Raw genomic sequence first — 24,834 nt, 5'->3', positions numbered from 1 at the left:
GCTGCAGCTGCACATAAACGCGCACGTGCAGTTGCTGCGCATGCGCGTTTTTGCCACTAGGTGGCGCTAACGCGCGTGCGCAGAACTAGTGTGCGTGTGCGTTTTCGCCAGCAGGGGGCGCAAACACGCATGCGCGGCAGCTCCGCACGTGCGTATTTGCATCGCTTCCGTGCCGGCGGCTGTGCCTGCCTCTTCCCCCCCTCTCGCTGCGGCCCGGCACCATGGCCTTTGAGGCCGGTGCCGGGCTGCGGACCGGGGGTTGAGGACCCCTGCTGTGAAGGATCTGAGCATAGATGGGGGACAAGAGCAGGAAATGAGCACTTCCTGTTCAGACAGGAAGCTCTGCTCGATCAGAGTTTCTGAGGCAGCCAGCAAACTACATCCTAAAACCAGAAAGGAAATACATGGATGAATCAGAGGCAGCAAATAAAATTGTTGATGTATATCGAGAGGGAGCAGTATATAAAGCAAAATATAAATAAATTAGCTGCAAAGCCCCCAACCCGCTGGGGCCCTGCGGGCTGGCAGTGGCGCATTACTGGGCCCCAGGGAAGCGGCCGCGGCAGCTGGGGGGGAGAGATCCCTTCCCTGGGGTCCGGCAGGTGCTGTCGCCACCGCACAGAGGCGGTGAGAGCTCTTGGCAGGCCCTAGGGAAGGAAACCTCCCCCCTCCCCCCTGCCACTGCGGTTGCTTCCCTGGGGCCCACCAAGCGCTCTGGCTGCCTGAGAGAGGGCGAAAGCACTTGCCCAGCCCCAGGGAAGGGATCTCTCCCCCCCAGCCGCCGCGGCCGCTTCCCTGGGGCCCAGCAAGTGAGCGAGTGGAGCAGGGGACACTTCCAGACGCGGTGGCCCCCTCGCCTGTGAGGTGAGGGGTGAGGGCTCAGTGAGGGAGGGCGGGTACCATAGGGGCAGGGAGAACCCTGATAGGCCCTATTTTCCAACTTGGACAGCCGGACTCGCTCCTCCCCAAGGCCGGTTTCACAAATATAAAGAGGAGGAACCATGGATAAGGATAAGCCAGTATAAATAAAAGGGAGGAAGGACTATTGTGGGAATAAAACTAGTCTGATGGCAACTTAAAGACTGGCCACATTCTTCTTATACAAGCTTTCCTGAAATAAACGTTGTTGGTATTTTTGAGGTGCCCCTGGACTTTGCTTTTTTTTTTTTGCTGTGGAAGACTAACACAGCTGCTTCTTGTAACCATGGAGGGAATGCCAGGCAGAACAAGGAGGTCACCTACAGGTGCTTGAATGAATGAAAGGACCTTGTTTAGAAGAAGGAGGAATTAAAAGGCTATTCAATTTTGTTGCATGAAGCCCCCATGGAAATGTTTCTGCTGGATCTTTCAGTTTACTGGCTGCTTCCAACATGCTTCCAACTCTTTAGTGAATAAGATATGGAAGCTTCAGAATAAACAGAGCTACATTTGCACCCGTCCTGGGAAGGCGACTGTAAGACGCTTTGAGCCTCCTTCGGGTAGGGAAAAGCGGCATATAAGAACCAGCTCTTCTCCTTCTCCTTCTCCTTCTCCTCCTTCTCCTTCTCCTCCTTCTTCTCCACCTTCTTCTCCTTCTCCTCAATCTGTATATAAACAACATAGTTAAGAGGCTTTCCGGTCCCCATTTTTTTCCACCATCTCTTGGCCAACAAAAAATCTCCATTCTATTGTATGCTGATGACATGGCCCTAATTTCTTTTACTAAAATAGGACTAGGAAGGCTGTTGCAAGAACTAGGTGCATACTGCAAGGAGGAGTCACTCAACATTAATGATGAGAACACAAAAGTAATTGTATTTAGAAAAAGACCAAAAAAATCACACTGGAGTATATACGGGCACCCTATCAGACAATGTAACTCTTTCAAATATCTGAATTGGAATGCACACCTAGAAACCATCAAGTCCTCTGCACTGAGGTTAGTTGGGTCTATTCTGAGATTCTACAACACAAAGGGAGGACATCTTATAGACCCAGCCTTGAAACTATTTACTAGCAAGGTCGTCCCTCACCTCTTGTACGCTGCTGGAATCTGGAAGATATTATTACCAGCTTAGAAACTATTCAAAATCTTTTTCTCAGGCGTATCTTAGTCCTTCCAAAGGGGACATCAGCAGCTCTTATCAGAGCAGAAACTGGCCTGCCCTCAATTAGGGCTCGCATACATTTGGCCATTGTAAAAGTATGGAAGAAATGGAAGCATGGAACATCAAGTTCAAACTCACTTAGTGAACAATCTTTTAAGCTTTTGTTGGCCAAAGATCCTTCTCGCTTCAGACTTTTAAACAACATTTTGTCACGTTATTCCATCCCAGATGACCTGTTAAACTCCTCAGGAGATAATAACAAACTCAGAGACTGGGTATTTATCTCAGATGCCTTGATTAATAGATCATTAATCCTGCAATCTAAAAGTTCACCCTGGTACAAATTATTCAAAACAAACCATTCGAGATCTTCCTATCTAGTCTATCTTTCAACTCATAGTCTCAGAGTAGCTTTTACCTCCATGCGATTTCAAACAATGCCAACAGCTGCACTGAGTGGGCGATACCATAAAACACCAAAAGATCAATGCTTCTGTATTTGTGGAGCTTTGGTTCTGGAGGATCTCCCACATTACATTCTCACTTGCCCATTGTATACAGATCCAAATTTCTTGCTGGCCTACTAGATGGGCTAAATGATAAATCCAACCAGGAAAAACTTGTGTTTTTGTTAACAGATACTAATTCATTTGTTTCTAACAAAATGTCATTATTTGCCCTTGCAGCAAAGAAAATAAGGGCCAGAGTGGTGCTGCAGAGGGCAAGTTCCTAGGGGAGCTTTAGGATAGGTGGACATATGTAGTCTGGAAATGTTTTTATGATGTTAAGTGATTGTTGTCTGAGATTGCACATTCTTTTTGTTACTGATTTGAAATGTTTTAAATCCTTTTATATTTTATTTTTGTATTGGAATGGTCTATGGCTACATGCAATAAAATCTGACTTGACTTGACTACATTTGCACCCGGCAGACCAACAGAATTGCCCGTGGTGTAAACTGTTGTGAGTTAAAGCACACTCGTGGGAGCTGTCATGAGCCTAGACTCATGGGAGTTTGTCTTGAGCACTGCCAATGGTCTTTAAGGTGCCCGTGGAAGGTTGTTCTCCTCTTACGCACTAACTGCACCCCCCCCCCCCGGAATGTGCATGAGCTTCTCTGGCCCTTTGGAAAATTAGATGGAAGCCCCTTGACATCCTTTCCTGCACTGGGACTGCTGTTTGCGGTGGGCTGGTTGGAGCAACCTGAAATCTGAAAAGGAGGAGGTGTCCATGTGAAGCAGAGGTTTGAGGCAGAGTCGCCGCCTCTTCCTGACTCTCTGGTGGTGTGGTTTCTCCATTGGCATCTAGAACGGGCATAGTCGGACAAATAGCCAAATTAGTAGCTGTGTGCAGTGACTGGAGGTCACTATGGCACTTGTTGCAGAGCTCTCTGAAAAGAGCCTAATTTGCTGGAAATGGGGAAAGGAATCATCATGGTTGAGTTCCTGCTTCCCTTTAGCCATGCTACGAGTGTAGCCTTGTACACTCCTCCATGGAAGGAGCTGCCACTAAACAATGGAAGTCTTTCTTTTCAAGGCAAACATGTACTGGACTGGAGAGAAATGAAAGTGACATCTTGACACAAGCCGAAAAACTAGGAACACCCATATTCTGACAGTGGACTATAAACTTGTCCTGCTGCGATTCTGAGTGGTTCTGCTCCAGTCTTCATCTGTGTTAAATGAGATCTCTGCTCCTGAAATTTGTTTTTGTACATTGTTGTATCTAGTCTTGGGATTAATGGGTGGAAATTAAAACAGTAGTCTTGCTTTCTCTCTTTCCCACCCCCCACCCCAGGCATCTGCCGTTTGTTTGCGAGCCCCTGTCTCTGAATCCTTGTCTCGACTGCAAAGGGATCAGCTGCAGAAATTTGCCCAGTACTTAATCAGTGAACTCCCCCAACAGGTAAGTGGAAACAACATCACATCAAAATCACAAGATGCCATAGTTCCACTGTATACTACATTGGTCAGACCCTACCTGGAGTCCTGTGTGCAGTTCTGGAGGCCTCACTTCAAAAAGGATGTGGATGAAATTGAGAGGGTTCAGAGGAGAGCGACAAGAATGATCCAGGGCCTGGGGACCAAGCCCTAGGAGGAAAGGCTTGAGGGGCTTGGGAATGTATATCCTGGAGAAGAGGAGGTGGAGAGGGGACATGATGGCTCTCTTTGTTTGTTTATTTGTTTCTTCAATTTGTATCCCGCCACTCCCCAATGGGCGTGTGGCGGGTAACATGGTCTTAAAAACCCATTAAAAGACTCCCATTAAAAAACTTAAAAACCCATAACATGGCGGATGATCTCCCAAACTACTTCCCCATCCCAACTAGAGGCGTTGAGAGCATGGAGCGGTGTGATGTCTACAGGCCCTCAACCTCCCTTCGCTGGGGGGGGGGGGGGGGCAGCTGATCTCCTCTGCTGGTCCCAACCATAAACCCGGCGGAAGAGCTTCGTTTTGCAGGCCCTGTGGAAAGATGTCAAATCCCGCAGGGACTGCAGCTCACCCAGGAGCTCATTCCACCAGGTAGGGGCCTGTACCGAAAAGGCCCTGGCCCTGGTCGAGGCTAGGCGCACTTCCCTAGGGCTGGGAATGACCAATAGGTTTTTCCCTGCAGAGTGTAAGGCCCTGTGGGGAACATAGGGCGGTAGGCAGTCCCGCAGGTATGTGGGGCCCAACCCTCGTATAGGCTTGAAAGTTGTCACTTAGAAGAGGGCAGGGAGCGGTTCCTGTTGACAGTAGAGGATAGGTTGCGTAGTAATAGCTTTAAACTACATGTAAAATGATATCGGCTAGATATCAAGAAATTTTTTTTGACAAGGGTAGTTCAGCAGTGGAATGGGCTGCCTAAGGAGGTGGGGAGCGCCCTCGCACTGGTGGTCTTCAAGTAGCGGCTGGACAGATCCTTATCCGGGATGCTTGAAGCTGATCCTGCACTGAGCAGGGGGTGGGACTAGAGAGCCCGGATGGCTCCTTCCCACTCTAGGATTCTGTGAGTCTAGTGGAATGGTGGGCTCTGGTATTGGTTAATCTATTTACAATAATAGATAAAATGGGCAGCATTCATAGGGGTTGTGAGGTAGTAAAAGGGGAGGCTGAATGACCCACCCAACTCTAGACCGATAAGTCTACTAAATGTAATAAGCAAACTCTACATGAAACATAGAGCCTCTTGTGGTGCAGAGTGGTAAGGCAGCAGACATGCAGTCTGAAACCTCTGCCCATGAGGCTGGGAGTTCGATCCCAGCAGCCAGCTCAAAGTTGACTCAGCCTTCCATCCTTCCGAGGTTGGTAAAATGAGCACCCAGCTTGGTGGGGGATAAACGGTAATGACTGGGGAAGGTACTGGCAAACCACCCCGTATTGAGTCTGCCATGAAAACGCTGGAGGGCATTACCCCAAGGGTCAGACATGACCCAGTGCTTGCACAGAGGATACTTTTACCTTTACACGAAACATCTTCAGTGGAAGCTTCAGTATTGGTTAGAATGATCATAACAACTTTTGGGCAGCTGAACAGGGAGAGTTTAGAGAGGGCTGTTCAACGTTAGATCAGTGAGTAATAGCATCTTATAGCTATGTATTCCTCCAACCCTGTGACAACTCTGTATGAATCTTTTGTAGACTTTAAATTTGCTTTTGATTCTGTTTCAAGGAGATTTCTTTGGGAAAAACTAGAAGCCTCCCATATCTGATATGTATTTTATATGATAACTAGGAAAAAAGCCCATTGGATAAAAAATACAATGGGCGCTAGCAGGCGAGGGCAGAGTGAGGGACAGGCGGGGGCAGCATGAGGGAAGGAAGCGTACCTGAAAGAGGAGGCATTTTCGAGGGCGGGCTGTGGCGGCGCGGCGTCCTTGTCTCGGCGGCGGCCCGGGAAAGGAGTGGAGAAGGGAGGCCGTGGCTTCGTGCAGCGGCTCCCTGGCAGCCTGGTGCTGTGTGCGGCGGCGGCTGCTCAGCGGGTTCTTGTTGTCGGCGGCCATTTTTTAGTTCGAGCGGGCCAGTGTGGGGCTCCCTTGCTGGCGGCCTGACGCGCCCCGACATGTCAGTCCGCCGGCATGGGAGCCGCGCACAGCGCAGCTCGCAATTGCTGCCTTGGTGGTGGCGGGCCAGTCGGAGGGCCCAATCGCCTGCCGATATCTATGGAGAAGACAATGGCGTTGACTAGCCGGTGCTTTGCACCAAGGCCGATATCTTCCATATTCAGTTCATGCCTAACGTTGCGTTCTGGCCCAGCGTTATTCGCCGTTTGATTTCACGGCTGGATCCACCACTTTGATTGATCATAGAGTCAAGAAAGATGAAATCAATACATTCAATGTTCTCATTGTCAGTCGTGACTTTCATGCTACTGCCAGTAGGTGTCATGATATTGGTCTTTTTGATATTTAGGTATAGTCCTCTCTTTTCACTTTCTTCTTCTAGTCTCCTTATCAGGGCCTTCAGATCACGTTCTGAATCAGCAAGGAGTGTTGTGTCAGTGGAGATTATTGATGTTACGACCTCCAATTTTGACTCCGATCGTAGATTCTTCCAGATTAAGCTCAGTTCAGTTCAAACTTTATTACAGCCATTCAGACCAAGTTATATGAAGTTAATACATAAAAGACCAAAAAAAAATCATCATTTAATATAATACAATTTAAAGCAGATCATAAAATAGAACGTAAAATTATGCTACTTTAGAGCATCAGATTTTTATGGCGGCGGCACAAAATTTAGCCAGCTGAGTTGTCACCTGGGAGGACTCATCACTCTTTGCTCGATCTAAATCATAGAATCATAGAGTTGGAAGGGGCCATACAGGCCATCTAGTCCAACCCCCTGCTCAACTTAGGATCAGCCCCAAGCATCCTAAAGCATCCAAGGAAAGTGTGTATCCAACCTTTGCTTGAAGGCTGCCAGTGAGGGGGAGCTCACCACCTCCTTAGGCAGCCTATTCCACTGCTCTGACTGTGAAAACTTTTTCCTGGTATCTAGCCTATATCGTTGTACTTGTAGTTTAAACCCATTACTGCGTGTCTTCTCCTCTGCAGCCAACGGAAACAGCATCCTGCCCTCCTCCAAGTGACAACCTTTCAAATACTTAAAGAGGGCTATCATGTCCCCTCTCAACCACCTTTTCTCCAGGCTAAACATTCCCAAGTCGCTCAGCCTATCTTCATAGGGCTTGGTCCCTTGGCCCCAGATCATCTTCGTCGCTCTCCTCTGTACCCTTTCAATTTTATCTCTCCTTTCTCTCTCATCCAGTGCAGCTAAATGCCTCTCGACAACCTCTCTATCCATGTCAACCTGCCACCCAGACACTATCCTTTGGCTACTGCCATCTCTAGATGTGCCTAAACCCTTTGACCTGTGAGAAAACAACAGATGTAAAATAGGTGCTACACTTCCCCCTAGGGTCCCCACCTCCTTCTCCTCATCCACCAACTCTTGCCTATTGGTCAGTATTAAGTCCAGTATGGCTGAACCTCTTGTGGGTTCATCTACCATTTGATAAATGAAATTGTCAGCCAGGCAGGTCAGAAAGTTGCATGACTGAGGACGCTTTGCAGAGTTTGTTTCCCAGCACACATCTGGGAAATTGAAGTCACCCATGATGACAAGGTCCTGACGCTTGGATATTTTCTCAAGCTGCTCACAAAGTGCAGCATCCACATCCTCTCGTTGGTAAGGCGGTCGGTAGCAGACACCAACCACCACACTGTTTGTTTTCCCCTCGCTTATTTTCACCCAGATGCTTTCCACTGCAGATAAGCTCTCCTTCACTAGAATTTCCTGACAGGTAAGCCCTTTCCTCGCATACAGTGCCACACCTCCACCTCCTCGATCTATTCTGTTTTTTCTGAACAGTTCATAAAATAGAACGTAATATTATGCTACTTTAGAGCATCAGATTTTTATGGCGGCGGCACAAAACATGTTCTGGCAACTTTTTTAGGAGTGGGTCAATCAAGTTGCTACGAATGTCTACATAAGCAGGGCAGTGGAACAATATATGCTCTTTTGTATCAATTTTGTCACTTCCACAAAAACATTGTCTCAGTGTAAGGGGAATGTTCTTATAGCGACCCTCTACAAGAGCTGAAGGCAAGACAAAGAGTAAATGCCCTTCTTTGTTTACTTATTACCAGCTGAGACAGATAAGTGGCAGGGGCCAGAACATATCTCGTTTCAACTGGGGCCAAAAAAGTTGGAGCTTTACTCAGGTCCAGTTGACGTCGATTGTCCAGATTAAGCTTCCGCATAATTACCTCTGCATAAAGGTTAAAAAGAAAAGGTGATAAGATACACATTGGCTGACCTTGAACCAATCAGTGTCTCCACTGTTTGGAGTGTGGCCTCCTGGTTGGTGTACAATGAACTGACGAGGTGGGTTAAGTGGGACGATACCCCCAATTCATGTAAGGCATCCCATAGCTTCTTGGGATCAACACAGTCACAAATGCTTTAGAATAATCAATAAAGCACCCATAGATGGCCTTTTGATATTCATGTGTGTTTTCAAGAATCCAGCGCAAATTTGGAGTGTGGTCTCGGGTGCCGCGACCATGTCGACAACCAGCCTGGACATCTGGTAGCTCAGCATCAGTGGTTGATTCGAGACGGTTCTAGATGATCTTCAGTAAGATTTTACTTGCGAGGGAGATCAGGGCCTGCAGCTTGAGTCTCCCCCTTTAACAAGCAGCATAATGTGGAGTGCCCTTCTCCCAAGCCCTCTTGCCTGGCCCTTCTTGGTATTGCATTTTCTTCTAGTGAGGATGCTCCAGAGTGGAGGTTGCCTTCCTGCCGAGGGGGCTCCTCTCCGAAGCAACTCCGGGGAGCAATAATGTCACCGCCTTCCCAAGAGAGGCTTCACTCAGGGAACGCTTTCTAGCCTCATAATGAAACGCAGGTGTCTTGTCAGAGTAAGCTGCTCCCGAGGGGCTTGTTAGGCTCTATGCTTGTTGTCGTGGCCAGCTCTCATATAGTTGCAGGAATCTCCTATCACTATTTGCAAACGTGAATTTTGACAGCCAGAAGCTATGGGGAATCATAATGGAGCTGGGGGCTGGAATGCTAGTATTCCAAATCCTGCTAGAAGTCATAGTATGAATACAAGGCCACAGTTTTAGTGGGGAGATGTATTGCAGTGGTCTAAGAGAGGTGGAGCTTAAGGCATTCAGGTCTGGGAAGTTATAGCCAGGGCTGGCTACAGTGCGTGTCTTCAGTCCCCTGCCAGATGGGAACTGGCTTGCTGCCACATCAGTTCCTTCCAACTGCATTTCCATGTAAAATGTGCCTAAGCTCCAGCATCCTTTCCAGGTGAGTGTCTTACCTCATAGTGTAGCTGCTAAGTCCTTTCCGCCCTCTAGCTTAGCTAGATGTCTTATTGCTTATTTCGCAAAATAGGCCCCAAGCCTTTCTGCTGTCTCTCTGCCTTCTGTTTGAGTCTTCCCATAGAATCATAGAATCATAGAGTTGGAAGTCCAACCCCCCACACTATACAGGACACCCACAACCCCATCGCTCATCTACTGTCACCTGCCACCCCCTTAAGCCTTCACAGCATCAGCCTCTCTGTCAGATGGCTATCCAGCCTCTGTTTAAAAATCTCCAAAGATGGAGAACCCACCACCTCTTGAGGAAGTCTGTTCCGTTTTGGTCCGTCCATCCAGGGTAAGAAAACAACTCTGCTCCATCATCTATATCAGTGGTCCCCAACCTTTTTATCACCAGGGACCGGTCAGCGCTTGACAATTTTACTGATGCCCGGGGGGTGGTTAGTCTTTTGCCGAGGGATGTCGCCGTCGCCTGAGCCCCTGCTCCACTTGCTTTCCCGCCAGCGCCCCTGACTTCCTGCCGCCCGCTGGGGGGCTCTGCCAGCTGTAGCTGCGCAATGCCACACCGAGGGGGAACCCCAGCCATGGCGGCTGCCGGAGAGCACCAAAGGTGTCCCGGCAGCAAAGTGGCAGGGCAGCCCCCGAGGCAGCAGCCGGGGAGGAGGACGAGGAGGAGCCGTGGCCCGGTACCAACTGATCCACGAACCAGTACCACTGCTCTATTGGGCAGCCTTTTAAATACGTGAAGATGGTTATCAAATCCCCTCTCAGTCGTCTTCTCTCCAGGCTAAACAGACCAAGCTCCCCCAACCTTTCTTCATATGTCTTGGTCTCCAAACCCCTCACCATCTTTCTTGCCCTCCTCTGGACACGCTCTAGTTTGTCTACATCCCTCTTCAACTGGGGTGCCCAAAACTGAACACAGGTCTCCAAGTGAGGCCAAAATAGAGCAGAGTAAAGCGGTACCATCACCTTCCATGATCTGGACACGATACTCCGTTTGATACAGACCAAAATCCCATTTGCCTTTTTAGCCACTGAGTCACACTGCTGACTCATGTTCAATGTATGGTCTACTAAGACTCCTAGATCCTTTTCGCACATGCTACTGCCAAGACAAGTCTCCTCCATCTTATATTGGTGTATTTGGTTTTTCCTACCTAAATGCATCTTCACCCAACAGTGAGCCTATTACCTTGTTTACCTTTCATTTGTTCCTTACATATCTGAAGAAATTTTTCTTGTTATAGTAAGCTTCCCAGGCTATTCTCAGGTCACTCCCAACTATAGCCTTTTGTTTCTAAACTTCAGGGCCTAGTAACTTTCAGATACTCTTCTTTAGAGGTCTCCCTTTCTCTCCATTTTTTGAACATTAGCTTTTTCTTCCTTGATGCCTCCTGAAGTTCTCAGTTCATTCCAAAAGGCTTCGTGGATCACTTGCCATGTTTCCATCTTGCTGGAATACTCGTGGTTTGAGCATGCAATAGCTCTTGTTTGAGGAGAGCTCCTTTGTTGCTCCTTTCTCGTCCATGGGATGAATCTCATCCTGTCTCTGAATTTATTAAAGTCTGCCCTACAGATGAAATTGTTGGCCAGGCAGGTCAGAAGGTTGCATGACTCTGGATGTGTAACAGAGTTTGTTTCCTGGCACGCATCAGTGAAATTACAGTCACACATAATTACAAGGTTTTGTTGCCTGAATATTCTATCAAGCTGTTCAAGGAGGGCAGCATTCACATTCTCACCTTGATCAGGTGATCTGTAGCAGCTGCCAACTCCTATGCCTTTTGTTTTTCCCTCATTTCCCTTCACCCAGATACTTTACACAGGAGTGTCACTCTCCCCCTTTAGTACCTCTTGGCAGGAAAGCCCTTTTGTCACATACAGCGCCACTCCATTTCCTCCTCAACCTTTTCTGTTTCTTTTGAATAACTAGGTAGGTGAGGTCCCTCATGTGCTAGTACGCCTTCTTCTAGAAATTTTATCCCATGGTCCCAGAATCTCAATCCCACCTGTCAGCACCACCAACACATACAGCAGTTCACCTCAATTATCTTCAGCTCTCAACAGGAACTAGTTCCTGTTCTCCTGACAGGTAAGATTGAAGAGAACATGATTTGTGACCCCATTCACTTCAGTTACCTCCCAAGATCTTCATAGTCAGCCTTAATATGTGCAATTGTGTTCCCAGCCATGTAATTCATTCCCCTTTAAGGATGGGTAAGGATCCATACAAATGGGTAAGGATCCATAGGTTTTATCAGTTTCAGCAACTGGTCCATAATAGCTTTACTCTTTGCCCCTGGCGAGCCACATACCTCTTGAACTAGGGGGTCAGGCCTAGCTATATGGCATTCCATGCCCCTCAGCAGAGAGTCACTGATGAACAACGGTTCCTTTTGAATGCTGTAGCCTTCTATTCCCATCCCCACTCCATCTTTGATTTCAGTTAGGTTCCTCCTCTGTTCTTGTCGCTTCTTCCATCCAAGGGCCTGGAATCTATCCCTGACCTCCTGTGGCTCCAAGTGCCATCGTTCTCAGACTTGTCTTGTACCTGTAAGGGGAGGCTCCATAGAGAAGCCAGTCCTCTCATTCTCTTTTAGACTGGTCTCTTCATTCCTAGGCAGGTTCAATCAGCTCCTATCAATGAAATCCTCCTCTTCCTTGATTTCATGCAGATGTTTTGATCCACTCCTCCGGGCCCCTATCTTCTCTTCTACATGCCCTATTAGTTTACACTTAAGTGTAGTCCATCTTGTCATTAGGGAGGAAAACAAACAAGGCACATTCCTTGCAGGTGACTGGATATGGGCCTAGAGTATCTATTATTGTCTTCAAAATAGATTCCTTCACTGTAGAATCTTTGCAATTAGGATAAAAATGTTAGGGTGATCCCCAGAGAAGTCCCAGGCAAAGAACCACAGGCTTCCACCAAACGTTTGTGGAGAGGGGATCCTTAAGCCTCTGACGGCATCAAGAGCAAGAGCAGTTCATCTGTTATCTGCTTCACAGAAATTCTGTGGCAAAACTTGTACACATTTTACTCCTTCGTACTTTTGTGAGCACAAAATGTGAATGGTTAACAGCTTTGCTTTTCTTCTTTGGGTGGGGGGAAGCAGGTGCATTGTTGCTTATTAAAAGCATTCATTTCTCCCTCTCGTGCATAGATACTCCCTACGGCTCAGCGCCTCCTGGACGAGCTATTGTCTTCTCAGTCAACAGCCATCAACACCGTGTGTGGAGCCCCAGGTAATGCTAGCAGGTAGCCTCACTCCAAGACACAAGGGAAAGCCTGCTGTTGGGGTTCTTTGTAGATCTAGTGTTGTGCAGTAGTGTTAGAGTGGCTGACTAGGATCTGGGAGGATCCCGGATCTAATCCTGACAGAGGCTTGCTTGCTGACTTAGGCCTAGTCTTATGCTCTCAATCTAGCCTACCTCACAGAGTTGTTGTTAGGATAAAATGGAGGAGAGGATATTGGTGGAAGCCTTTTTGGATTCCTGCTGGGGAGAAAAGAGACGTAACTGAACAAATTCTGTGGCATTCTGCTCCATCATCTGCCAGGGAAGGAGAATGTGACTTCACCCCCTTTTTCAGATCCCACTGCTGGTCCTTCAGCCTCCGATCAAAGCACCTGGTACTTGGACGAATCAACTTTAAGTGACAACATAAAGAAAACCCTGCACAAGTTTTGTGGTCCTTCTCCAGTTGTCTTTAGGTAAATCCTCTCTCCTTGACCTTCAACAACTTGTGCAGAGATTCGCCATGCCCGCTGTTGTGGGCCTGTCATGTATGGCTCTTGGGCAGTGACTGAACCAGGCAAGGGGGCCTCGTTCTCCAAAATGGCCAGGGCAGGGGGCAGGTCATGGTTGAATTACCCCCATTTTTTAAAAACAACAACACCCAAACCCTTTGCTCTCTGAAAATCAGCACAGTGAGTCCAGAGGCACCTCTAAGAGCAATAAAGTTTAATTCTAAGTTTTCATGTGCATGAAGATGTGTGGGCACACAACAATTTTTACTCAGAATTAAACTTTGTTTGTCTTAAAAGTGCCCCTGGACTCAAAGTCTATTTTGTTGCTTCAGACCAACATGGTGACTCACTTGAATGAAAACTAGCTTGTTAGAATCCTACTCTTTGCACACAGGGAATCTGTGCATGCGTGTGTAGGGTCACTGGAACCTGTGAATCCCCACCCATGATACATTCCAGAAACAGGGTTACCACCTCGTCTGCTGCTTGGGTGCAAATGAGACCCAAGAACAATCTATAACATATGAATAACCGTATAATATTAATAACTGTATTACAACTATCAGTGTACAACTAAACAGTGTAAACAATGCAGCAGTGCAAACAGGTCCAGAACACTCTGGTGGAGTTCTGGGAGGGAGGGGAGCAGGGGCCCTTCAGTTGCTGTTGGTTACTGGGAAATGTGCTGCATCTCTTCCTGTGAGTGGATGAGGAATATATGGGCTCTGATCAATGCTTGGCCAGGATTCTGGGGTGAAACCTAGTGGGGCCTGTCTCTTTCAGTGGTAAAAATGAGAACAATATTTTATTAAACAGATGGGAGCAGATTTTATTAAAGACAAACGTGGATGAGATGATGGCTGTAAAGAATTTTGGCTGCGTCTAGCCATTCAGAATTGGTTTTTCTTTTACTGCCATGTGTTTCTTTTTTTCTGCTCCAAGTGATGTGAACTCCATGTACCTCTCTTCCACGGAGCCCCCAGCTGCTGCAGAGTGGGCTTGCCTCTTGCGCCCCCTGCGAGGGAGGGAACCGGAGGGCATTTGGAACTTGCTCTCTATTGTCCGGGAGATGTTCAAGAGACGGGATACCAACGCGGCCCCTCTTTTGGAAATTTTAACTGACCAGTGCCTGACGTATGAACAGGTACTTGACGGTTCTTTGCAGGGGCAGGCAGTGTGGTTGCTTATGAAGCCTAGGGGGGATTTATAACCACAGGCTTCTGGTCCTGTCTGCATGCAGATGGAGTGTTCTCTCTTGGATGGATCCTTTAGCATTTCCTTCGGGGAGGAACATGCGTGCTGCTGATGTGTCTGTCTCCTGTTTAGATAACTGGATGGTGGTACAGTGTCAGGACATCCGCATCCCACAGCAGCGCCAGTGGGCACACTGGCCGCAGCAATGGCCAGTCAGAAGTGGCTGCTCACGCCTGTGCAAGCATGTGCGATGAGATGGTGGTTCTCTGGAGGCTGGCTGTCTTGGATCCGACCATCAGTCCTCACAGGTAGGTTTGGAGGTTTGATAATTCCCAAGGGAGCTGCAAAGGCAGTCAGTCCATGAAAAGAGATGCAGTTTCACCCTTTTAAATTAAATCTATAGACTGGTAGCCAAAACTGCTCAATCTGAGGATACGTAAATCCGGTGGCTGGAGCTGCAAACATGCAAGACGGATCTTTCTGCAAACCTGAAACGGACTCTTGTCGAAAAATATGAAATCTTAAAAACACACAAACAGGTTTTGAAAAAACTTGAAAATAATAAAATGAGTGTTTGCAGCTTTAACAAATTATCTCAGCATCTGTTGCTAGGCAACTACAGTGTTCCAGACTGGGTTTCTGTGAGTAAAAAGGCAGGGAGAGAGAACAGGATCTTTCCCAGGCTTATTTTGACCTTTGAGGCAGGACCTACTGGGGCCAGGACTAGGGTTAGCAGCTCCAGCTTGGGGAATTCCTAGAGATTTTGTGGTAGAGTCTAAGGAGGGCAGGGTTTGGAGGAGTGAGAGGCTTCAGCTTAGTATAATGCCTAGAGTCTTCCCTCCAAAGCAGCTGTTTTCTCAAGGAGGACAGATCTCTGTTGTCCAGAGTGCAATTGTAATTCTGTAGATTTCCAGGTTCCATCTGAAAGTTGGCAATGCTCTGGGTCAGAGGTAGTCAACCTGTGGTCCTCCAGATGTCCATGGACTACAATTTCCATGAGCCCCTGCCAGCAAATGCTGGCAAATGCTGGTAGGGGCTCATGGGAATTGTAGTCCATGGACATCTGGAGGGCCACAAGTTGACTACCCCTGCTCTGGGTGACTTGATACCACCTGACTTGCATGACTGAACTAGTTCTGGCTTCTTGCTACCATTCAACAGCAGCCACCCTATGAAAGCCAGCATGGTGTAGTGGTTAGTAAAGCTTCCAAGCAATGCCTGGGAGAGCCAGGTTTGAATCCCCATCTTGCTGTGGAAATTCACTGTGTGATTTTGGACCAGTCACATACTTTCAGCCTGACCTACCATACAGGGTTGTGATGCAGTTAAGAAGGAGGCAAGGAGAATAATGTAAGCTGCTGTTGTCCCCACTGTGGAGAAAGGAGGCAGGCATAGATGAAGAAAATAGTTAATGTAGCTGAAGAAGCATAAAAGGTAGGCTGATAAGGAGAGAATGACCCTGGAGGTCCCTTTCAACTCTGTGATTCTATGATTGAGGCAGGGAAAGGGGAGAGGAGGGTGGTTGAGGGAGGGAAAGAAGCAGCAGTGGGGGGCAGGATATAGAAGGGAAAGTGAGGTGTTTTCCAGCAAGCCCTTGAGGGGACTTGGCCCAATGGCTGAGCCCACAGAACTGAGCCACAGGTTTCCTAGGCAGGGGCTGCTGGGTCAGAGGTGAGGAGGGAAGGCCTGACTGCTGTGGGGGGAAAGAGACAAGGTTACCAACTCCAGACCTGGAAACACGTGGTGATTTGTGGGGTGGGGGTTGGGGAGAGGAGGACACTCAGCCTCCGGAGTGTGGGAAGAGAGAGGCTACAGGGGCTTCCTGGAAAGGAAGGGGAGGAAATGAGTCCTTGTGCTTGATGGCTCTCAAAGTTCTGCCCCTGCAGAAGTTCCTTTACTGCCCCATGTGCTGGCCTGGCTCCGCCACAGCCAGGGTCTCTTGGCGAAGGGGCCTGTGCCTTTGTCCTACAGGCACCAACATCAAAGGTGGATTTGATCCCTGGAGCTCTGGCTGCCTTGATAAAAAGAATAATTACATTTGCTGTGAGAAATGCGGCCAGTTTTGTTTCTAATGTGCATCCCTAGAACCACTCAAACAGTAGAAATGTTATGAGATGTGCATGTAGGATATAGCTTGATCACTTAATATTAAGGTTAATCTGTTAGGAGAATGAGATCAGAATCACTTGGAGCTGGAAAAGACCACAAAGTCCAGCCCCTCAGTTTCTCAGAGACTTAAAATAACACTCCTGACAGGTGCCCCTTTCATCTCCTCCTAAAAACTTCCAATGAAGGAGACTCCACCAACCTCCGACGCAGCCTATTCCATCTACAAACAAAAAGATTTAAGTACAACGTACTAGCCCATAATTTGAACTCACTGCTCCTAATCCTTTTCTCTCATGCCGCAGTAAACAAGTTGCCCCCCTCTCCAACGTGTCTGTCTCTTACGTAAACACAGCTGCAATACCATGCCCCCCTCTTCTCCAGGCTCCAACTCTCTCAATCTTTCCTTGTAAGGCATAGATTCCAGCCCCTCAACCATCCCATTCGGGCTTCTCCAATCACATTCCAACTTGTCAATACCCTTCTTGAACTGCACATTTGTTCCGGTCTGACCCTCTGGGGCAAAAGAAGACAACTCTTCTCCATCTTCTATATCAGTGTCTCCCAAACTTTTCGGGCTGGGGACTGGGGGGGGGGGGAGTTGCGGGTGCCAGCACCCACAAATCTGCAGGTGCGCCTCCCTCCCCCCCGCGGCATGCGCTCACTGCGGGAGTGATCAGCTGCGCAGTGAGCACCGTGCTGCACGGGGGGGGGGAGGTGCGGGCATCGGTGTGCCGGTGCCCGCAAACGCGCAGGTGCAGCAGGGTACGCGTCAGCGTACCAGCCTGCGCGTTTGTGGACACTGGTGCCACCGCCTCCTCCTCCTCCAGGCCATTGGAACTTCCCCTGTTCTCCAGGGCTTCTCAAAGATAATTGCTAAAAGTTCTTTCAACAGTCTTAGATGTAATTCATCAGGCCCTGGAGATTTAATTTCATTTAAAGTAGCCAAATATTTCTGTACAGCCTCTTTATCAATTCTATATTTTATCCTTTCCCAATGTCCTTTACTTCTTTTCTCCCCAGTTGAATATCTTTGTGAAAAAAAGCTCTGAAATAATGAAGATATTAAACAGCTCTTTGTGACCCTTTCCTGTTATCATGACCCCCATCATCTCCAAACAATGAACCTGCCACTTTCCTATTTTTCCTTTTGAACAATATAATTGTCTGCAAAGGAAGTAAGGAATTTATTAGACCTGGCAGTCTTTGCAGAGTTTAGCTTCCAGCAAATATCAGGATAATTAAAATCCCTGCAGCAATTAGTTCTCTACTCCTTTAAAATTTAATCAAGAAAAACAAGAGCCTATTGTGGCGCAGAGTGGCAAGGCAGCAGACATGCAGTCTGAAGCTCTGCCCATGAGGCTGGGAGTTCAATCCCAGCAGCCGGCTCAAGGTTGACTCAGCCTTCCATCCTTCCGAGGTCGGTAAAATGAGTACCCAGCTTGCTGGAGGGTAAATGGTAATGACTGGGGAAGGCACTGGCAAACCACCCCGTATTGAGTCTGCCATGAAAACGCTGGAGGGCGTCACCCCAAGGGGCAGACATGACCCGGTGCTTGCACAGGGGATACCTTTCCCTTTCCCTTTAGAAGAAAAACATCATCCAAGTATTCAGACTGACATGGTGGTCCATAATAAATTCTTTACCAAGACATCTCTACTATTTTTCTCACCTTTAATTTTCAGCCAGATCCTTTCAACCTGATTGCCAAGATCAAAATCATGGACTTCCTCACCTTTCTTATATGGTCTTTTCCTCCTACATACAGTACACTCCTCGGTTGACACATTCCAATCATGAGACTTTCCCCACCCAGATAAGTGAGATTGTGAACCATAATCAGAACATGGTGTGTTCACCTGTGTCTTTCCCTGTCTTTCCCTCCTCTTGTGCAATGCCAGGCGAAGAGACATGTGTGCGCAGCTCCGGCTGTGGCAGTTAAAGGTCATAGACAACGTCAAAAGGGGGCAGCACAAGAAATCCCTGGAGAAGTTGTTCCAAGGCTTCAAGCCAGCTGTGGAAGCCTGCTACTTCAACTGGGAGGAGGCATATCCCATCCCTGGCATCACATACAGCAGCGCTGACAAGAAGAACTCGTTTTGTTGGGTGAAAGCCATTCAGCAGCGGAGCTGTCGGCCCCAATGTGCAGAAGCCATCTGCGAGCCAGGGAGAGGGCCTGGGCAGGAGGCTGCAGGGACATGCCTGCAGCTGGGGGACAGGTCCCGCCCCACTTCCCAGGAGCCAGCAGTGCGCCCCAAAGAAATCCTGGGGAAGCGGAAGGTTGTCCCCGAAGGCCCCCAGCGTGCTCTGAGGCGGCTCTCAGCCGAAGGTGACAAGGTGGCCTCCAAACCAGCAGTGAACAAGGGCAAGCTCCCGGCAGGGAAGAGCCTGGCTGGGAAGCATAGCGGGAAGCGTCGCATGAGCAGCGAAGACAGCTCTTTGGAGCCAGACCTGGCAGAGATGACTTTGGATGACAGCAGCTTAGCCCTCGGGGCAGAGGCCAGCAACACGTTCAGCTTCACAGAGAGCCCCTTGAGCCGGAGCTACAGGGACACCTTTGAGGATGATGGGGGGGTGTATTTCTCAGAAGTGGCCGAGCCAACCCTCCGGAGCAGTCCGTCCTCCAAGAAGACCCCCAAGGACCCCGGGGGGGAAGTGGGCAGTGGAGATGACGACTTCCCTTGCCCAGGCGAGAGTGGTGGTGGGGTGAGTCTGAAACCTAAAGAAGTGGGGGAGAATGGTGCAGATGGAGGAGAAGAGGACGATGATGACTATCAGGTGTACTATCTGAACCCCCAGGAGGTTGTGAAGGAAGAGGAGGAGAAGGTGGAGGGAGGGACAGAAGAAGAACAGGACATCTTTGCTGGGATAAAGCCTCTGGACCAGGAGAACCGCATGGAGGTGAGTGTGTGAGGATGGAATACACGTAAACGTTTCTTTGTTCAGACGTGTTGTCCTGGCTTCAGTGGAGTGTGGAAAACTAACCTGCTTGACCAGCCATGCCCAAGCTCTAATGGTTGATGATATGACGGCATATCAAAGGCAGCAACTCATTTGTATGTTCCCCTCTGCTTCCAGGTCCTTTTTGCCTGTGCAGAAGCGCTCTATGCCCATGGCTACAGCAATGAGGCCTGCCGCCTGACTGTTGACCTCGCCAAGGACCTGTTGGCCAACCCTCCGGACCTCAAGGTGGAGCAGCCTCCAACCAAGGTCTGTTCCTGCCCAGGAAGTGTTTGTGAGTGGCAGCCTCTGAATGGAAATGGAGGACACGGTGGCTGGGCATGCATTGCCCTAATAATGCTTGTAAACATCCACAAGTGCCTTAATCGGCTCTTTCAAATTTTGTAAAGAAGCAGCATATTGATGTGATATAGATATTGCATACTTGCTTACATTCATATTGTTTGAAATTTAAGATTGGGGGTTTCAGAAATCAAGACAAGAAACTTAACTTGTTTTAAATTTGAGCTACTCATGGTGCTGAATTCTGTGCTGTTTATGTGATATCACAGGAGGGACTCCCCACCCCACCCCAAATTCAAGGCCATCATGCTTCTGGTGAAGCTTCCTAGAGTTGAGGTCTGATTGAGCTTTTTCTTCAAAAGCAGAATGTGATGTTGTGTTACATTTACCTCGAAGCACATTCCTAGGGGGCCTTATTCAGTCTTGGTGATGGGTCCAGGGTTGCATGGCAGAGCATCTGCCCAGCATGGAGAAGGTGTGAATGGCACATCTGGTGAGAAGGATGAAGCTGGAGGCAATGTGAAAGACCCTCAGTTTCTTTTGACATCCCAGAACCCTGATATAATTGAACCAGTAGCAAAGTTTTTACATCTTGCCATGAGAAATCGTGAATGTATTATGTCCAAAGCATGATCTTTGCCTTTGTTCTCACTAGCAGTGGATCCTTTTGCACTTTCCCTTCTTCCCTACTTTTATATGCTATTAAAGGCTTGTTGTTGTTGTGAAAGACCCCGGTCAGCTGCTGCCAATCTGACCTTGACAGACCAGTGGACCTGAGTCTGGGTGGCAGCTGCCTGTGTTTGTTGCCTGCCTTTGAGCTTCCATTCATGCAGCCTCGTGCTGTCAAAGTAGCTCTCTGCTGCTCCCTGCTACCTCCTGCATGCCTCTGTGCCAATTTGCCTCCCGGGGAAATGCCCGGGGATGGAGAACAAAGATGTGTGCAATGCTGTTTATTCTTTACTTACCCCTACCCCCACCCCCCAGAATCTTGTGTGCAAGCAATTTTCTCGAGAGGGCAATGTTTGCCATATTTTCCCAGGAATCGTTAGTTTCCAGGTCAAAATACAAGGAGTTTGAAAAAGGAATGAAATGCAAGGGACTGTCTATTCTCTGATTCTGTGAACTTTATTGAAAGGGAGGCGCAGGTTGTTCTCAACGGCGTCCCTTTCAGAACCTGGAACTGTAGCTGGGAAATAACTCTGTACTTCCTTGGTCTACATGCCTGGCCTTAGCTTCTCTGGTGGTGTATTGCCAGGTGCTAGTTTCCTTCTCAGAGTTGGCTGAGCTGAGCCTGTCAACACCACACAGGACCGCAGGGAACTGCCAAGACTCCCTCAAGTAAACCCCTTAGTAGCTGCCCCCTCCCCAGCGTGTGGAGGACACCAGGTCCAAGGCTGCCCCCATAGGCCTTCTCAGAGGTTTCCTAAGATGTGAGCTCTGCCACAATCATGCACGAGCAGGCCTGATGAAATGTGGCTCACTCGGGTGGAACCCAAGCTTTGAGTCAGTTGGTTAAGGCATCGCCCACGTGGGTCAGAGTCGTGGCCCAGGTACTCTCCCTCCACTGGAGAGCCAAGGGATGAGGTGGCTCAGTAGGGCCGCAGCTGTCCTGATGTGGGGGGGGGGGCAGGATCGGAACTGCTGCAGGCCTTCTGTCTTGGCATCAGTGGGCATCCCAGGCATACAGTGGAAGAGAAGACCATATCAAGAACTTGGACGGGCTGACTTCCCTTCCTCAAGAGCCTTCTGGACAAGCTCCTTCCTGTCCCTCTGCCATCCCCTCTTGTCCTAGATTCCTTTGAAGTCAGGATCTCCGTTGACCCTGGCACCGTGGTCCTGGGCCCCAGCGGATGGGGTTTTGTTTTCCAGATGTGTGCCCTGCCACTGGGGCTGAGCTAGTACAGCTTGTGTTGCCTGGGACTTCTCATCCTGCCACTTGGGCTGTGACGTAAGTGGAAGCAGTTGGAGCTGTGGTAGCGCTAAGTGGTACGGAGAGCAGCCTGGAAGGGGCTTGTAGGGGAAGCTTTTGGGGGTCTTATTCAGTGTGTTTGGTTGAGTAGGGGTCCCCAGCCTTTGTGAGCCTGCAAACACCTTTGGAATTTTGGCACATTGTGATGGATGCGGCCACAAAGTGGCTGCTGCCCCATTCCTCTGGTCAGACCAGGAAGATCCTTGCACTGTGCTGGCAGCAGCTGTCAATGCAACAGTTTAAAAAACCTCCACAGCCAACCAGAAGACTTGCTGGACTAAAGTCCCACCTGCCCTGCACGCTCTGTAAAAGCACTTGGGGGAAGCCAGGAGGGGCACTGTGAGGGGGACTCCTCAACAAGGGGGCCTGCATGGTTTTCATCCAACTCCTCTCTCTCAATCCTTCCTGTCGCAGGGGAAGAAGAACAAGGTATCCACCAGCAAACAGACGTGGATGGCAACCAACACCTTATCGAAAGCAGCATTCCTGCTGACGGTGCTCAGTGAACGGCAGGAGTTCCACACCCTGGCTTTCCAGATCGGCATGTTTGCTCTGGAGCTGCAGAGGCCGCCGGCTTCAACCAAGGCGCTGGAGGTAGGCCTGGCCTTAGGAGTCAGAGTTGCGGGCTGCAGGGGGCCTCACTGTTGTTCTAGGGGCTTGCTCACAAGAGCTGCCTGTCTCCTGAGGGAGGTGGGGGTGCTGCAGCTGGGCACCCGCTCTGAGTAGCCTACAAAAGAGGGCTGGCCGAATTCAACCAATTGGCTAGTACAAAAATGTAATCTTTTTGGTTATAATTATTCCAATTTATTCTGTGGATATTGCCTTCATATCTATGATGTACAAACATAAAACAAAATGGGTTCTGGATAAACACAATTTTTTTTCTTTTTTCAATAGCCCGTTTTCAAAGTTGTTTTCTTCCTCAGTGGGTTTTATCTATTTCCTACAACTTGCTGGCTGGCCTCAGAATTGGATGGTCTGAGGCTGTCCTGAGGCTGTCCTGAGGCCTTGTGGACGATGAGGAGGCGGAGGAAGCTCTCCCTAGTTTGTTTCCCTGGATGACTCCCAGAAGCCTAGGGGGAGCCTCTAGCATCCAGCTGTTTCCGCTGATGGCATCTCAGCCAGTGGGTCTTTGTGTGCTGTTGGCAGCCCTTTGGCATTAGTCCCCTGACTGGAGCTGGGAGTGAGGAGGGGGCCCAGCAGAGTGGAGAGGGGCCCAGCAGAGTCTGATGCTCTGGAGTACCCCCTCCCAAGCAGCCCTTTTCTCCTGGGGAGCTGATTTCTTCCATCTGGTGCTGAGCTGCATTTTCAGGGGATCCCCAGGTCCCACCTGGAGGCTGGCATCCCCACCCAGCTTTGCCTTTGTGTTGAGTGGCAGGCCATGCGGGTCATTCTCTGGCTTGTGTCTCAATCAGGTCAAGTTGGCCTATCAGGAGTCAGAGATTGTGGCCCTGCTGAAGAAGATCCCGCTTGGTGTCAATGAGATGAACACAATTCGGGGAAGGGCTGAAGAGCTGCGGGAAGGCACCCTCTGTGATTACCGCCCGGTGCTGCCGCTCATGCTGGCCAGCTTCATCTTTGATGTCCTCTGCACTCCGGGTAACGCCCCAGAGGAGGAGATCCTAATTTACTGACCTATGGGTGTGGTGCCAGGGAATTCTGGGAGATAAATGGCCTCCTCAAGCTACATAGGGACGGGAGTGGGGGTGTCTGCTTGAAATTCCACCTGCAAGGACAGCAGATGCCAGCACAATCCATGGCATCCCTGGGTCCTGCATGGCTGAGTCAAGCTGCTGTGGGCGGATCCCCCCCCCCCACTGCCTCGGGAGGGCAAACTCTGTGGTGGGAGAAGCTGTGCAGACCCGGACCCGCTGCGGTCAGAAGCAAGATGCTGGCTGCTTGCCAGTAGGAATCATCTGCATGGAGCCTGGGGGGTGCTGCTAGGATTATGAGAGTGGGCCAGGCAGAGACTGGCAAGGACGCAAACAAAGAAAGAAGACTCTGACCAACAGGGTACAACACGTGAAATAATCTTCTTTATTCTGGGGAACCACAGCCCAAATGAGGTCCGGTTCACATCTTGTTTTCAAGGGAGTAGATCTTTCTCAATGACACCAAAATTCTGAATAAACAATATACACAATTCCCATTGTTTCCTAGCCATTATCTGTACACCGCCCGTGGCGCCACGGACTAAATAAAACAGTAAGCCCTCTTGGGGCGGGCTGTGTCCGGGATGAGGAAGGGTCCGGATTGGACCCTTCCTCATGACAGACAATCGGAGGGACCAATCGGCAGGCGCTTTGCGCCTGCCGATTGGTCCCTCTGATTCCCAGCCGCAACAACTGTGAGCCGCGCAGGCTCCCGGCCTGACGCGGTGAGAGGCGCGAAGCGCCTCTCGCCGCATCAGGCCGCCACCCGAGGGACTCCCTGACGGCGGCGTGCAGGGCGGCTGGCGGAGGCTCCCTGCCCGCCGGGCAGGGAGCCCCCGCCAGCTGCCCTGCGCGCCGCCACCAGGGACTCCCGTGCCTGCCGAAAACGGACCTCGGTAAGAACCCCGCCTGCATCGAAGATGGCCGCCAACGGCCCGCTGAGCAGCTGAGGATGCCCCGCCGCCGCCGCCCGCCCTCTCTAAGGTCAGCTTCCTTGCCGCGCGCTGCCCTGTCCAAAACCCTTTGCTGCTTCTGAAACAACACAAGAGGGAACAAAATAACCCCCCCTCTGTGCACAGATGGTTGCTTCTGGTCAGCAATTTAGGTGATGGTTTTTTAAAGACAACACCAGATAGCGTGGAAGCAGGGGCTGCCGGACAAGTGGGGGGGGGGTAGGTGGGGTGTGTGTGAGAAGGGGGACCTCTGAACCAGGCAACCTCCTCTTCCAGAGGGCATTCCAGTCAGGCAGAGGTGACAGCCAAGACGCCTCCTGCTCGGCTAAAGTGGAGGGGAAAAGGCTGGGGGGGGGGCAGGGGAGAAGGACATGAGCAACCAGAAGAATACTGACACCCTGCTGGGAATTGCTGCCATAAATGGAATGTGGCCCCTTGAGTTGGGGGGAACACGTCCCTGAGCCTTTGGGCTCATCTCAGGGGTGTGGGGAGGAAATGCTTAGTGGTCTCATTTCTGGAAGCTTCCATGAGGCCTGACTGTTCTGCTCCCCACAG

General features: G+C 49.6%; 1 protein-coding gene across 6 annotated transcripts in view; it reads left to right on the top strand.

Annotated features, from left to right (window-relative positions):
* ZSWIM8 (zinc finger SWIM-type containing 8) overlaps positions 1 to 24,834 on the top strand; it is a 79,961-nt gene that overhangs the window by 42,964 nt on the left and 12,163 nt on the right. For 5 of the 6 annotated variants that reach the window (XM_077346209.1, XM_077346212.1, XM_077346210.1 and 2 more), the window contains 9 exons: positions 3,885 to 3,992; positions 12,577 to 12,658; positions 13,005 to 13,125; positions 14,104 to 14,305; positions 14,488 to 14,663; positions 18,364 to 19,363; positions 19,541 to 19,672; positions 22,089 to 22,268; positions 23,090 to 23,273. In XM_077346209.1, coding sequence (XP_077202324.1) covers positions 3,885 to 3,992; positions 12,577 to 12,658; positions 13,005 to 13,125; positions 14,104 to 14,305; positions 14,488 to 14,663; positions 18,364 to 19,363; positions 19,541 to 19,672; positions 22,089 to 22,268; positions 23,090 to 23,273 — 2,185 coding nt within the window. The remainder of the gene's footprint in view (positions 1 to 3,884; positions 3,993 to 12,576; positions 12,659 to 13,004; positions 13,126 to 14,103; positions 14,306 to 14,487; positions 14,664 to 18,363; positions 19,364 to 19,540; positions 19,673 to 22,088; positions 22,269 to 23,089; positions 23,274 to 24,834) is intronic. The other variant, XM_077346211.1, reaches the window with a different exon arrangement.

This window comes from Paroedura picta, chromosome 7 (assembly GCF_049243985.1).
Source record: "Paroedura picta isolate Pp20150507F chromosome 7, Ppicta_v3.0, whole genome shotgun sequence".
NCBI classification, from domain to species: domain Eukaryota; kingdom Metazoa; phylum Chordata; class Lepidosauria; order Squamata; family Gekkonidae; genus Paroedura; species Paroedura picta.
The sequence above is the reverse complement of the archived record's forward strand: the minus strand, read 5'-3'. Positions and strand labels throughout refer to the sequence as shown.